Consider the following 13,579-nt stretch of genomic DNA (forward strand, 5'->3'; position numbering starts at 1 on the left):
GATACTCAATGTTAACACCCAGCCAGGGGAGGTGGCAGAGCCTCTTCTAGTTAGACCACAAGTTGCCTGTCAGAACTCCCCCTCCTGCCAGTAAGAGGGAACCTACAAGCCCAGGCTCGGTGGCTCACACCTGTAATCCCAGCACTTTGGGAGGCTGAGCACAAGGAGGATCATGTGAGATCAGGAGTTCAAGACCAGCCTGGCCAATATGACAAAACCCCATCTCTACTAAAAAATACAAAAATTAGCCAGGTGTGGTGGCACATGCCCATAATCCCAGCTACTTGGGAGGCTGAGGCAGGAGAATCGCTTGAACCCAGGAGGCAGAGGTTGCAGCAAGCCAAGATGGTGCCACTGCACTCTAGCCTGGGCCATAGAATGAGACACTGTCTCAAAAAAAAAAAAAAAAAAAAGAAAAAAGAGAGAGAGAGAGAACCTACAGAGAAAGATGAAGGTTCCTTCTGCAGGGAGGAAAAATTCTTGGCTTCCTCTGCAGCATGTTTGTCAGACCTTGGAGCGATGGAAGGTGTGGGAGGTTTTCCTCCACTTAGATTTCAATGCCCCCTAAAGTCATTAACTTTCTCCATAGAAACAAAGGATTGTTTTATTATGACCCTCCAAAATCTAGAATTTATTTAACTCTCCCCCTACTAGACATAAGAGCCATGAAGGCAGGAATGTGTCCATTTTGTACTTGACTATGTTCCTTGGACCTAGAACAGTGCCTGGGCGTGTTGTAAGTATTCAACAAATATATGTTGAATCCATATTTCTGGAACGAACAAGGTAAGTTTCCGATTTCCCCCTTGGTAAAATGCTGGGCAACATAGGACTTGAGCTCTCTGCTGAAGTTCCTAAGTCTAGGACTAGATTTGAGACCGCGGTAACTTGATTGGGAATCACGTCCTTTTGTAAGCTCCCAGAAAGCTTGGAATTGTGCCCAGGACATAGAAAATACTCAGCAAATCTTAGCTCTCCTTGGTTGTATTATTTTCAGTTTCTGATGTGAATTTTCTCTCTCAACATTCCTAGAAGACAGTATCTGCAGGTGTGGTGGTGACAGGCAGACAGCTACACCGCGTCACCTACTCCAGCCTGCACCACTTCCCTTTAAAGGGCCCATCTGTCCTGACCACCCAGCCACAATGAGCACTTGCCTATAGACCTAGGTCACGTCTCTGCAGCTCTCCAGGTAGGACAGGCTGACTGGGAAATCTCACTAATTGGAGACAGCGTCCTTTGCTCCTCAATAAGAGACAGGAGATAAATCTCCCAGGGAGACAAACAAATCACACTAAGATACAAGTCAGGGATTATTTAAAAAGACACCCGACAGGTTAGGTAATGAGGGGAGCAGGCCTCCTGGGGCTGTGGCAAATTGGACAGCCTGGGCCCAAGCAAAGGGGGCACCCCCCAGAGTCATTTTTCAAGAGGAGCTGGAAATGTGAACACTTACTTGAAGTCTGATTTCAATGTTGGCAGCTGATTCAGTTAAAGACAAAGCGTCACTTAGGACCATCAATTTGCTTCTGGTAATTAATTGATAGATCACCCCTCCCCTGCAAATGAACTTGATTGGAGGAGAGGGTGGTAAAGAGAGATGTTGGGAGGAAAGAGGAGAGAATAAGAGGAACAAGGCCAGGAGAGGGGGTTGGGGGAAGGGCTCAGAGGGCAGCCACAGAGAGGGGAGGCTGCGGCTAACCCAGCAAACTCCACGTCCCCATTGTGCCCACTCCCAGCCACTTTCCCTTCACACTCTTTGTTTGCTGAATGTCTGCCTTATGGCAGATACTGTAACCCTGGGGCTGCAAAGCTAAGTAAGACACAGGCTCCACCCTCAAGGAATTTGATAGAGTGAATTGTAACCTCCTTGGCAAGGAAAAATATCTATGACACTGAGTTAGAAAAAAAAAAAAAAAAACCTCGCAGATAAGATATTGCAGTATGACCCTATTTAGGTTTTATATATACACCCTATTTCCCTATGTATTGCTATACATTGGAGAATGAATGAGAATGTATATATGTGTGTGCACGTGTGTATGTTTGTTGAGGTAGAGGAATAAAAGATGTGAACAGGATCTTCTATTGTGCGTACATCTGTTTTTTCTTATATTGAACATGTGTCACAAGTGTTATCTGCAGAACTTCTACAAACATTTACATAACTGATTTTTGAAGTTCTACAAGGAAAAGGGGGTCTATAGCAATTAAACAACTGCTAGTTCTAGTTCCAAAGAAGTGCGTATACCTAGGTTACAGAATGCTCCAGGCACTCAAGGCAGAGGTGTCAGCACTATGGACTTTTTTCTTTTTAAATTCACTGTCTTCCATTATTTTGCCCTGGTCTAGCTTTTAAAATACACACCCCCAGGTAAGTTCATGATGGCCCTCTCTCTTTTAGGACAGACAGCGGAAGAAGGCTTGCAAGGAATTGTGCTTTCAGGTTTTTATCCTGAAGTTCGAGGTACCCGTCAGTGCACAGACAATGATCCTGGGGCTGGGAGGTCATCCTGATGGAGTCGTGTTCCCGAGAAAGGGGAGCCGAGTGACAGCAGGAGCTGTCAGCCCTGAATAATTCATGGACAAAGAGCTCTTTCCGAGATGAGACCAAGGAGTGCAAGTCGCTGACGGGCTTAAAGTTAGAGGCCAACGCTGGGCGGAGATTTCCCTGCCCCAGGCAGAAGGACCCGAGAGTCCTGTGGCAAGTGTGTCCCACATCCTGGGCTCTGGGATGTAAATATCGGTGTGCACAGACACACAGGTGTAGCAAAGTCAGCCTGCTATCTGGGACATGAAACCTCTTTTCTCACTTATTTCCATCCAATTTCACCTCTTATCAAGGGTAACCCTCCACCCCCACCCTGACCAACACCACAGTCACAAGTGCAATTTAAAAACCATCAGCATCGATAAGAGAGAATGCGGGTGGGGAGCTCTGCCTGCTTTCAGTGGGCCTACGGTTGGTTTCCTAAGGTTCAGTCTATACTTCTACACACCACCATCTCCTCACCCTTCTTTCTGTTATACCCATTTCCCTCATTTACAATTGTGATCAGGGTGAAGTTCTAGGTCTGGCCAGCTTCATCCAGTGCTCAAGCAGAGGTGGCATTGATAAATGTGGTGAGGCCAACACTGTCTAGGCAGGGAGTCCAAGCCAAGTTCCAGAGAGGTAGAAACTGGTTATTTGAGATGAGGAGAAGGTAGAAGACAGGTCCAGGGTCTCTGGGGACATTGAGTGGACTGGCACTGTGCATGGAGTGGTGGGCTGGGGCTTGCAGCTACAAGGGGAAGGGGCTGAGGTTGCAGGGAGTGCAGGCTGCTGCAGGGATGGGGGAGGATGCTGGGAAGGAATCATGGGAGGCGGAGCGGGGAGGGAGGCTCTGGGGGATAAAGAGTATCCTGGTTCAGGCGTGGGAGGTACAGTAGGGCTCTGAGCGGGGTGGAGACTGATAAGGAAGTGTTCTATCCAGCTGGGGCTGCTGAGATTGGGGGCAGCAAGGCTGTGGAGCTTTGCTAAGACCAGGAGAGGGGCTGCGGGGAAATGCTGACATTCTCCTTTGCTCTCCAACCTTCTTCTATCCAGATCCCTCTTTCTCTGTTCATCCCTTTCTCCTTTTGTCTTTTTCTTTCTTTCTCCCTTATTTGACCAAATAAAATATACTACTTAGAATTTATTAACGAAAAGTGCATGAAAAGATGTTCAATATACTAATCATCAGGGAAATGCAAATCAAAACCACCATGAGACATCACCTCATACCCATTAGGATGCCTACTATTAAAAACCAACCAACCACAACCAACCAACCCCAGAAAACAGGCATTGGTGAGGATGTGGAGAAATTAGAACCCTTGTGCACTGCTGGTGGGAATATAAAATAGTGCAGTCACTATGGAAAATAGTGTGGTGATTTCTCAGAGAGTTTTAAAAATAGAATTACTATATGGTCCAGCAATCCCACGTCTGGGTGTATATATCCAAAAGAAATGAAAGCAGGGACTTGAACAGATATTTGTACACCTAAGTTCATAGCAGCATTGTTTGCAATAGCCAAGAGGTGGAGGCAACCCAAGTGTCCACTGACGGGTGAATGAATAAATGAAATCTGATCTAGATATACAAGGAAAGAGCATTCATCCTTAAGAAAGGAAGGGAAATCTGGCATATGGATGAATCCTGAGGACATTATGCTAAGTGAAGCCAGTCACAAAAAGACAAATACTGTATGATTTCACTTATATGAAACATTAAGTGTATGATTTCTTTTTTGTTTTGTTTTTTTAAGACAGAGTTTTGCTCTTGTTGCCCAGGCCAGAGTGCAATGGCATGATCTCAGCTCACTGCAACCTCTGCCTCCTGGGTTCAAGCGATTCTCCTGCCTCAGCCTCCCAAGTAGCTGGGATTACAGGTGCCCACCACCATGCCCGGCTAATTTTTTTCTATTTTTAGTAAAGATGGGGTTTCACCATGTTGGCCAGGCTGGTCCCAAACTCCTGACCTCAAGTGATCTGCCCACTTCAGCCTCCCAAAATGCTGGGATTACAGGTGTGAGCCACACCTGGCCAATTTCACTTATATGAGGTACCTAGAACTGCCAAAACAGAGAGGGAAAGTAGAATGGTAGTTGCCAGGGGCTGTGAGAAGAGGAGAATGAGATGTTATTTCATGGGTAGAGTGTTTCAGTTTTGCTAAATGAAAAAGTTCTGGAGATCAGTTGCACAATAACGTGAATATATTTAACACTAGTGAACTATACACTTACAGATGGTAAATTTGTGTTCTATGTATTTACCACAATTGCAAACAAAATTTAAAAAGTTATTTACAAAGATCGGTGTCTTTTTAAAAATTTACAAATCAGGTAAGAAAATTTATCTTAAAAAATTTAAAAGATTACTTTAAAAATTCTGTGTGATCTTTGATTTAATGTATTAATGGATTTAATTTATTAATGGGAAACTCCAAAAGTTTCCTCACCTTGATGTAAAGAGAGGCATTCATTTGATTTAAAAAAAAAAAAGATTCGGCTGGGCGCAGTGGCTCACGCCTGTAATCCCAGCACTTTGGGGGGCCAAGGCGGGCAGATTACCTGAGGTCAGGAGTTCGAGACTAGCCTGACCAACATGGAGAAACTCTGTCTCTACTAAAAATACAAAACTAGCCAGGCATGGTGGCGCATGCCTGTAATCCCAGCTACTCGGGAGGAGAATCACTTGAACCCGGGAAACGGAGGTTGTGGTCAGCCAAGGTTGCGCCATTACACTCCAGCCCGGGCGACAGAGTGAGACTGTCTCAAAAATAAATAAATAAATAAATAATAAAATAAAATAAAAATAAAAAGATTCAACCTCCTGGATTTATCTAGTTCACATGATGTTCTCTCCCAAAATGAAACGTTCTGCCCAGTTACCAGGAGCCCATTCAGAGGATCATCAGTACCAAACTCTGTCTCCTGCCCCAAGCTACTTCAAATACTCACAATTTCCAGATTGCCAATGGCTGCCACAAATTTAATATCAGAAGGCTTCAGAGAGTGAACTGTGGAGACAAGAACCCATATAGGAAGGTCAGATCTACATTCCCCATGATGTCGGCCAAGGATACCGTATGGGAGAGGAGACTCACATTCCCCAGCCCCTGGACAGCTGCGGAGGTCCAGTCTGTTGGCCATGGAAGTGGAATGCCAAAGACCAGGCAGTGCCTGGGAACCCTAGGAATCCTGCCAGAAAGACACCCGCTCCCCTCTGGGAGCCACACTGTTAACTGGACTTGAGCTGTCCAAACAGGTGACCCATGGAAGGTCACTCATGGCCCTCATTTTCCCCTCACCTGGACCCCATTCTGCCTCTCACTTCCTTCTGTCCCACAGTCCTGCATTTCTGGGCCACCACGAATGAGAGGACAACACATTAAGAATAAAACCACCTGGTTACCAAAAGGATCACTTTAGCTTGAAGATTGCCAGAGAATAGCATTCAAAGCCTGTGAACACATATCCACACCAGATGCAAGCTGTATGCAAATGCCACACAAGGAAGTCTCCTGGACCCACTTGAGTGAATGGCATTTTTAGCAATGAAGTCTCCCTAGAAATCACTGATCATACTCCCTGGTCACGTTATGGATCATTTACATGTAAGCCACCTAAAGAAGACATTTCCTTAAAAGTGCATCAATTTCTTTTTCAACCTAAAGTCCTTATATAACAGTAAGAATAGCATGCTTAACTGGAAACCCCAGTCAAGGCAGAATAGTACAAACATAAATCTATTAAATATGGTCTGGTCTGTAATGCAGCCTCTCAATATGATAAAGTCAGGGAAGAAGGCCCACTCAAGAGAATTCATAGCATCCAGGTCATTAGACAAACCCAGCTCATTGTGGGGAAAAAGGTCCAGAGCTGCCATTGTGCTACATTACAAGAATAGGGAAGCTACATTACAAGAATAGGGAAGCCACATGAGTGGCCAAGCTCTAACTCACAGTTCCCACAACACCATCCACCCACAGGAAGGCAAGATCCTGGAGATTACCCTCAATCAAGCAAGCCACCGTGGAAATATGACAGATGACTGGGAAATCATCTGTCACACTGAGGGACTGAGGATAAGGAAGAGGAGGACTTGAAGGGGCAACAGGTCCAAGAGGAATAGGGTTAGAGCCTCTGCTGGCCACTTCAGAGAGAAAACGCCAGGCTTTTCCTGCTCATGGCCAAGGGTTACATACCTGATTTAGAAGGCATATTCACTCCTAATTTATTTGGGTTGCATGGGAATGGAGAATTCTTCAGGGTCTGCAATTGAAAACGAACATCAGAAACATCAACTGCCTTGTATAGAAATATTGCAGGTCCTGAAAACTTGGTGTAGAAATGATCATGTACTCATTCTATCTAGGCTCAAAATCTAGAAACAACAATTGCCCATAGTCATTTTCTCCTAACCCCATACCCAGTTCATCTGGTAAAAGCGTACATAAGTCTATTGACAATGACTTTAACAGGTGGCAAGAATGCCTCAGAACAGTGGAGTAGAGAGGGAAGAAAGATGAAGAAGAATGAGAAAGTTCTAGAAATGGGGATGGGCACGGTGGCTCATGCCTATAATCCCAACAGTTTGGCAGGCTGACGTAGGAGGATCACTTGAGATCAGGAGTTTGAGACCAGCCTGGCTAACATGGCGAAATCTTGTCTCTACTAAAAATACAAAATACAAAAATACAGAAATTAGTGGTAGCGTGTGCCTGTAATCCCAGTTACTTGGGAGGCTGAGGCACGAGAATCACTTGAACCCGGGAGGCGAAGGCTGCCATGAGCTGAGATCATGCCACTGCCCTGCAGCCTGGGAAACAAACAGAGCAAGACTCTGTCTCAAAAAAAAAAAAAAAAAAAGAGAAAGTTCTAGAAATGGATGGCAGTGATGGTTGCACAGTAATGTAAAGTACTTAATGCTACTGAATTGTGCAGTCAAACATGGTTAAAATGATAACTTTTGTATATATTTTACCAGTGAAAAGAAGTAATTAAGACTCAGGAAAAGAAGTAATTAAGACTCAAGATACCTTGACTAAAACAAGAAAAAATAATCAATCCCATGCTATATTTATCTTATATTCCATGCTATATTTACCTACTTTCCATCTTTTAATTTGATAACTTATACAAAATTAAGTATATGAGGCATTATGTTTACTTGTTGCCAAAAACTGGGTACACTTGAAACTGGGAGACTCTCATGTCCCTACCAGAGTGGCCTGAGCCTGGAGGAAGGACTTGGTGACCAGTACTCAGGTCCTCAAGACCACTTGGACCTCCTCAGCTGCTGGTACTGGGTCCGGGGCAGCTTCTGCTTTTGTGAATACCATGGAAGGCTCTGGGAAGGGAGATTGTGTCTTTTCCCCCAAAAATTGAGAGTGGAAGGGGGGGAATACTCCAATAGGGAAAAACATGCAGTAAATGAGGTGATTGAGGACATCTCACATCACAAGAAGACACAGTTTCTCTTGAAGTACTGATAACCGTAAGAAACCACAGCATTTACTCTCAGCTCTTATCTTATGGATGTTCTGGGAAGACCTCACCCAGATTCCTTCAGATAACTCCCAACATCTGCTTCAAGGTTCATGGAGATAACAAGCCCATTTATAACTCCTTCTGGACACTTCTGGGAACCGCCCATTCAGTCTGCAGGGATGATGAGCTCCAAATTCCAGGACACACACTCTGCCGGACAGCCTGGCTGTCCATGGGGGAAGCGGTTCATCCAGCCCATTCCCTCAAGGCCTCAGGAAGGGGCCTGTCAACTTGCACCAAAACTTGGGTTTACCCACTATAAGGAAAATCCTCCCTCTCCCCTCCACACACACGCACCTCCCACCAGGCAAAGCCCTTACCTCTGGCCATAGCTGCCCTTCCAATGTATTCTTTCTAGGAGAGGTATGGATCTGATGGGTCCCTGAAAGAAAGCAGAAATAGTTCAAGTTATTTAGCTGGAATTAACTCCCACCCAAATTTGTACCTTTCATGCCCTTCCTCCTAGCCATATCTATGTGCTCAGCTCAGTAATGTCCATTGTGTTAGGGAAGCCCAGATTCTATTTGTCCAGCTATCCCCTCCATTGTGTGGGACACCGTGCTTCCATTAACACAACCCATTAGGGCAGAATACCCAGGTTAAAAAGCAAAAGTGTTATCTGGGAGCAGTCAGCAATAACATTGTATCATGCACAAGCACATTATCACAGATTGCTTTTTGGGCTCCTTGGCAAAGGGCAGAACCCACAAAGAAGGTAATGTCAGACAAACAGTTACTGTTGTTGCAGATCCAAGACAAAGCAGGGAAGGCAAAGGACATTATAAAATAGTTTGAAGGGTAATGTGATCTTAGGAGAAGAGCTAATCACAGGATTCCTAGCAGCCATGACTGTACTAAGTACCTGGACAGGGGCTGTATCGAGGGGTCTTGCTGAACGTGAGGAGTAAGGGGAAGAAAAGGCAGGTAGGGAGATGGCAAAGACACTGTCCTTGTCCCAGCTTACTTTTGGTCAGTCTTTAAAAACATTTATTATTTTTTACTTTTTAAAAGTGTAATTGACTTACAATAAATTAAATTCATTTTAAGTGTACACGTAGATAAGTTTTTCCATGTTTTTTATCTACACAAATTATAGTATTTTTAAATTAACAGCACCCTAAATTTAAAAAGCGGAAAAAAACACCCACAATGCTATGCCTCTTACAATCAAAAGTGATTTCGTTTGTTCATTTTTTCATGACCATAATGAGGCACATGTTTTATTCAGTTATAATCTGTGTGCATGCAAATTTGTATCCTGCAAACTTCCTTTGACGTATCATGAGCATTTTAAGTGTTGTTACATAATTTTGATGCTTATTTCAATAGCTACACAATACATTAATGATACTGAGATTTAATCAGAGGTCAGGGTACCTTACTTCCTCTGACTTCTCCCCACCCAATGCCTGCCCAGGGTACATCTTCCTTATAAGCGCATGCAATACAAGAACCCCCAAACAACATTAGCAATGCCAAAAGGAAGCCTGACTTGGGCGACAGGGATTGATTTCTTTTCCACCACAGCCTTCTTCTGCAGCTTTACTTTTTGACCCTGAAAATAATTTATTAGAGTTTCATGAAGAACAACAGTATATGTCCATTTTATGCCCACCGTGAGATCAGGCACTGATTTCCACATTAGAGCTTGCACAAGGAATGATGACTGGAATCCGCCTCCAGATCGCAGCGATTCCTTTGAAATTCCCAGAAGCAAGCTTTCTGGGCAGAAAGGGCCACATGACGGGAAGGCATAGAAGTGTGGACAAGCACAAAGTGCTGGAAAAGGCTGGCATAGGTGTTTGTAACTGGAGGCCAGGGAAGTGGTGGGCAGGGGGGATGAGGCTGCACAGACAGATGGTAGCTGGGCTGGGGAGCCACAAATGCCAGGCTAGTCCATGAGCAACAGGGAGCTGTGACCAGTCTCTGAAGAGATGATTTTAAGGTGATCATCACTCCAAGGGGAGTGGAATAGAGGAGTTAGCAGGGCAGAGATTTGAGACTATTTTGGTAATTTTCTTTCTAAGCCAGGATAAAAATGTAAATGGTAGCCAACACAAATACAGCTTCTATGTGCCAGGCACTGTTCTAAGCACTTATGTGAACTAATTCACTTAATCCTCATGACAACTTTATGAGATAAATATCATCATCCCCACTTTACAGACAGAAAACTGAGGCCCCAAAAGGTTAAATGGCCTTTTAAAGGTGGCAAGGCATGGTGGCTCATGCCTGTAATCCCAGCACTTTGGGAAGTGGAAATGGAATGACTGCTTGATCTCAGGAATTTGAGACCAGCCTGGGCAACATAATGAGAACCCATCTCTAAAAAAATTAAAAAATAAAATAAAAATAGAAAAAGATGACATTGCTAGCAAATGGTGATGGTGGGCTTTGAAAACAGGCAGTCTGGCTCATCTGACTCCATGAGCCATGCTTGTAACCAAGAAGCTAAGTGTAAGCCACATGCCCAAGGTCTAGACCAGGGCCAGCAGACTTTTTCTATATAGGGCCAGACAGTCAATATTTTAGATTTTACTCACCATATGGTCTCTATTGAAACTACTCAACTCTGCTGCTGTAGTATGAAAGCAGCCATGGACAACATGTAAACAAATTAAATTTATTTATAGTGACTGAAGTTTGAATTCCATATAATTTTCATGCATCACAAAATATTCTTTTTATTTTTTGGAACCATTAAAAAACGTAGAAACCTTTGTGGATATCAAGAAACTGATTCTAAAATTTATATTAAGAGGCAAACGACCTAGAAGAGCCAACACAATATTGAAGAAGAACAAAGTTAGAAGACTGATAGTATCTGACTCCAGGATTGAAGATAAAGCTACTGTGATCAAGACAGTGTGACTGGCAAAAGAATAACCAACTAGATCAATGAGACAGAATACAGAGCCCAGAAATAAACCCACATAAATAGAGTCAACAGATCTTTGACTAAGGAGCAAAGGCAATATTACGGAGAAGAGACAGTCTTTTCAACAAATGATGCTGGAACAACAATTTTTTAATTAAAAGAAAACCACTCCTCAAAAGCTTTTGGACCCCTTCTTTAAATAGTAGCATTCTAAAACAAATTTAATGACAGCTAATATACTCAGCACTCTATTATAAAGTTTTAAAAAATGAATTAAATAAGCAGAATATCTAACCCAGTGCCTGTACAAAGTATATGTTGAAATACATTAATTATGATGAAAGATGCTCTCATTTGATTATCAAAACAATCCAGGGAAATAGATGGCATTATTAGCATAATTTTAGAGCAGCAAGAGTTTTAAATGTTGTTTAGAGGGTTGGGGCTGGGTCCAGAGTTTACTGCTGACTCCGGAATTCAAAGGTTTTAATGGGGCTCAAAAGAGGATGTTTCTGAAGACAACAGGTGGAGCCCCACATCTTTTCCTAAAACTGTAATGGAATCTTCTAGGTCTTTTATTTTTTCTGCTGCACTCCCGCATTCTGTTAGGCACTCCCACACTCTCTGTGTGGTGTGTATGTGTGTGTGCCTGCGTGCAAGTGTCTGTTCAAAATTATAAAAGTAGCAAGAATTTGAGAAGTCAGGACCCCAAAGAGAAAATAAGTACAGAGAGTGGGCTCAGCATTTGATACCAGTTTTATCCTTGAAGCATTTGTCAAATCATGAGCAACAGAAATCAGCAGCCAAGAGGCTAAGATACTGAGCAGAGCTTCAGGCAGTTTAATGGAACTGGGGGAAAACACTGAGTTCGGCACCCATTGAGGAGGGGGGACCCTGATGAATATCCCAGGCTTTCAAGTGGGACTTAAAACAGACCTTTGGAGTAGGGATAAACTAGAAATGCGCTGATCTGTAAAAAGTCTAAAGACCAGACTTGAATAAGTTTGATTCCTGATTAGATAAAAGTGATCTGTTCCTCCCTAACTGCCTGCCAAAAGCAAAAGGAAAACCTTTATGGATGAAAATACTACCAGCCAGAGCATGAAAATTATCTTTTATATACAATGCCTGGCTTTCCATTAAAAAATTACCAGGAGACAACATTAAATAAACCAAAGTCAAGAGAAAATTTAAAAACACAACAGACAACAGATTAGTGAAAAGCAGTGGACTAATATGGAAATAAATGAAGGAAATCCATAATCTTTCCAGCTCATGTTTTGTACCCAGTTACAGCAAGAGGTGGTCCAATCAGAAATTTAATGGGGCAATCTAGGAAATAAGAAGTACTGACATATGCTCCTCACATATCCCTGAGTAACTGGAAATTGATGTATGTGCCAGAAAGACTGAAAGAGCCACATGTATATCTAAAACCAAGAGACTTAAGAATTGGCTACAACTTCGTGCTCATTCCCTAACCTGCATACACAGCAAGCAACAGAACATTATGGTCTCAAGGTGTTTGAGCACAACCTCTGTGCAAATCATTGACTGACCACTAAACCATGCAGACTCAAGGGTGACTCCTAGGATGCCAGGCCAACAAAAAAAAAAAAAAAAAAAAAAAAAGAAAAGAAAACTGAGCAAAGACATCAGTGGTTAGCTGCACACAATTAGAGAGACAGATTTCACAGTTTAAGTCCAGGCAAGTTATTAAAAAACAAATTGACGACCCTCAGAAAAATAAAAACAGAATCCAGAATTGCTATGTTTGATCAAACATGTCTAGTCTTCAAACAAAAGTTACCAGGCATGGCTTGACATGAAACACCAGTCCCAGATGAAGAAAAAAGGCAATCAATGGAAACTAAGTTGACACAGATGTTGGATTTCACAGGCAAAGTCTTCAAAGCAGCTATTATATGTATTTGAAGAATTAAATACAGCCATGAAGACAATGACAACAAATAGAAGTGACATAAAATGGAAATTCTGGAGTTGAGAAGTACACTAACTGAAATGAAAGATTCACTAGGTGGGCTCAGTAGCAGGCTTGAGATAACAGAATAAAAGATCAGTAAACTTAAAGATAGTAAGTATATTTCTAAAAAATACAGAGGAAAAAAGATTGAAGAAAAACAACCTCAGAGATCTGTGGACAGTGTCAAACATAAAAACATACATGTAATATGAGCCCCAGAAGAAGAAGAAAGAGAGAGACGGGTGGGGGGAGGGCAGGAAATGATTTAAAGATAAAATGGCTAGGCTGAGGTGGGTGGATCACCTGAGGTAAGGAGTTTGAGACCAGCCTGGCCAACATGGTGAAACCTCACCTCTACTAAAAAAAAAAAAAAAAAAAAAAAAAGTTAGCCAGGCATGGTGGTAGGTGCCTGTAATCCCAGCTACTTGGAAGGCTGAAGCAGGAGAATTACTTGAACCCAGGAGGCAGAGACTGCAGTGAGCCAAGATCATGCCATTGCACTCCAGCCTGAGCAACAGAGCAAAACTCCATCTCAAAAAAAAAAAAAAAAAAAAGATAAAATGGCTGAAAACTTCCCAAACCTCCCACATTTGATGAAAAATATCAAACCACAGATTCAACAAGCTGAAAGAACGTTAAGTA

The 13,579-nt window shown here is 42.8% G+C and overlaps 1 protein-coding gene across 1 annotated transcript in view; it reads right to left on the bottom strand.

Moving 5' to 3' along the window:
* Positions 1-13,579, bottom strand: part of PLB1 (phospholipase B1) — a 154,733-nt gene that overhangs the window by 117,908 nt on the left and 23,246 nt on the right. Inside the window, exons 3-5 of the mRNA XM_057301323.2 lie at positions 8,396-8,457; positions 6,731-6,797; positions 5,484-5,542 (exon numbers count right to left, since the gene is read on the bottom strand). Of these exons, the coding sequence (XP_057157306.2) occupies positions 5,484-5,542; positions 6,731-6,797; positions 8,396-8,457 (188 nt within the window). The remainder of the gene's footprint in view (positions 1-5,483; positions 5,543-6,730; positions 6,798-8,395; positions 8,458-13,579) is intronic.

Source organism: Pan paniscus, chromosome 12 (assembly GCF_029289425.2).
Source record: "Pan paniscus chromosome 12, NHGRI_mPanPan1-v2.0_pri, whole genome shotgun sequence".
Classification (NCBI taxonomy): Eukaryota; Metazoa; Chordata; class Mammalia; order Primates; family Hominidae; genus Pan; species Pan paniscus.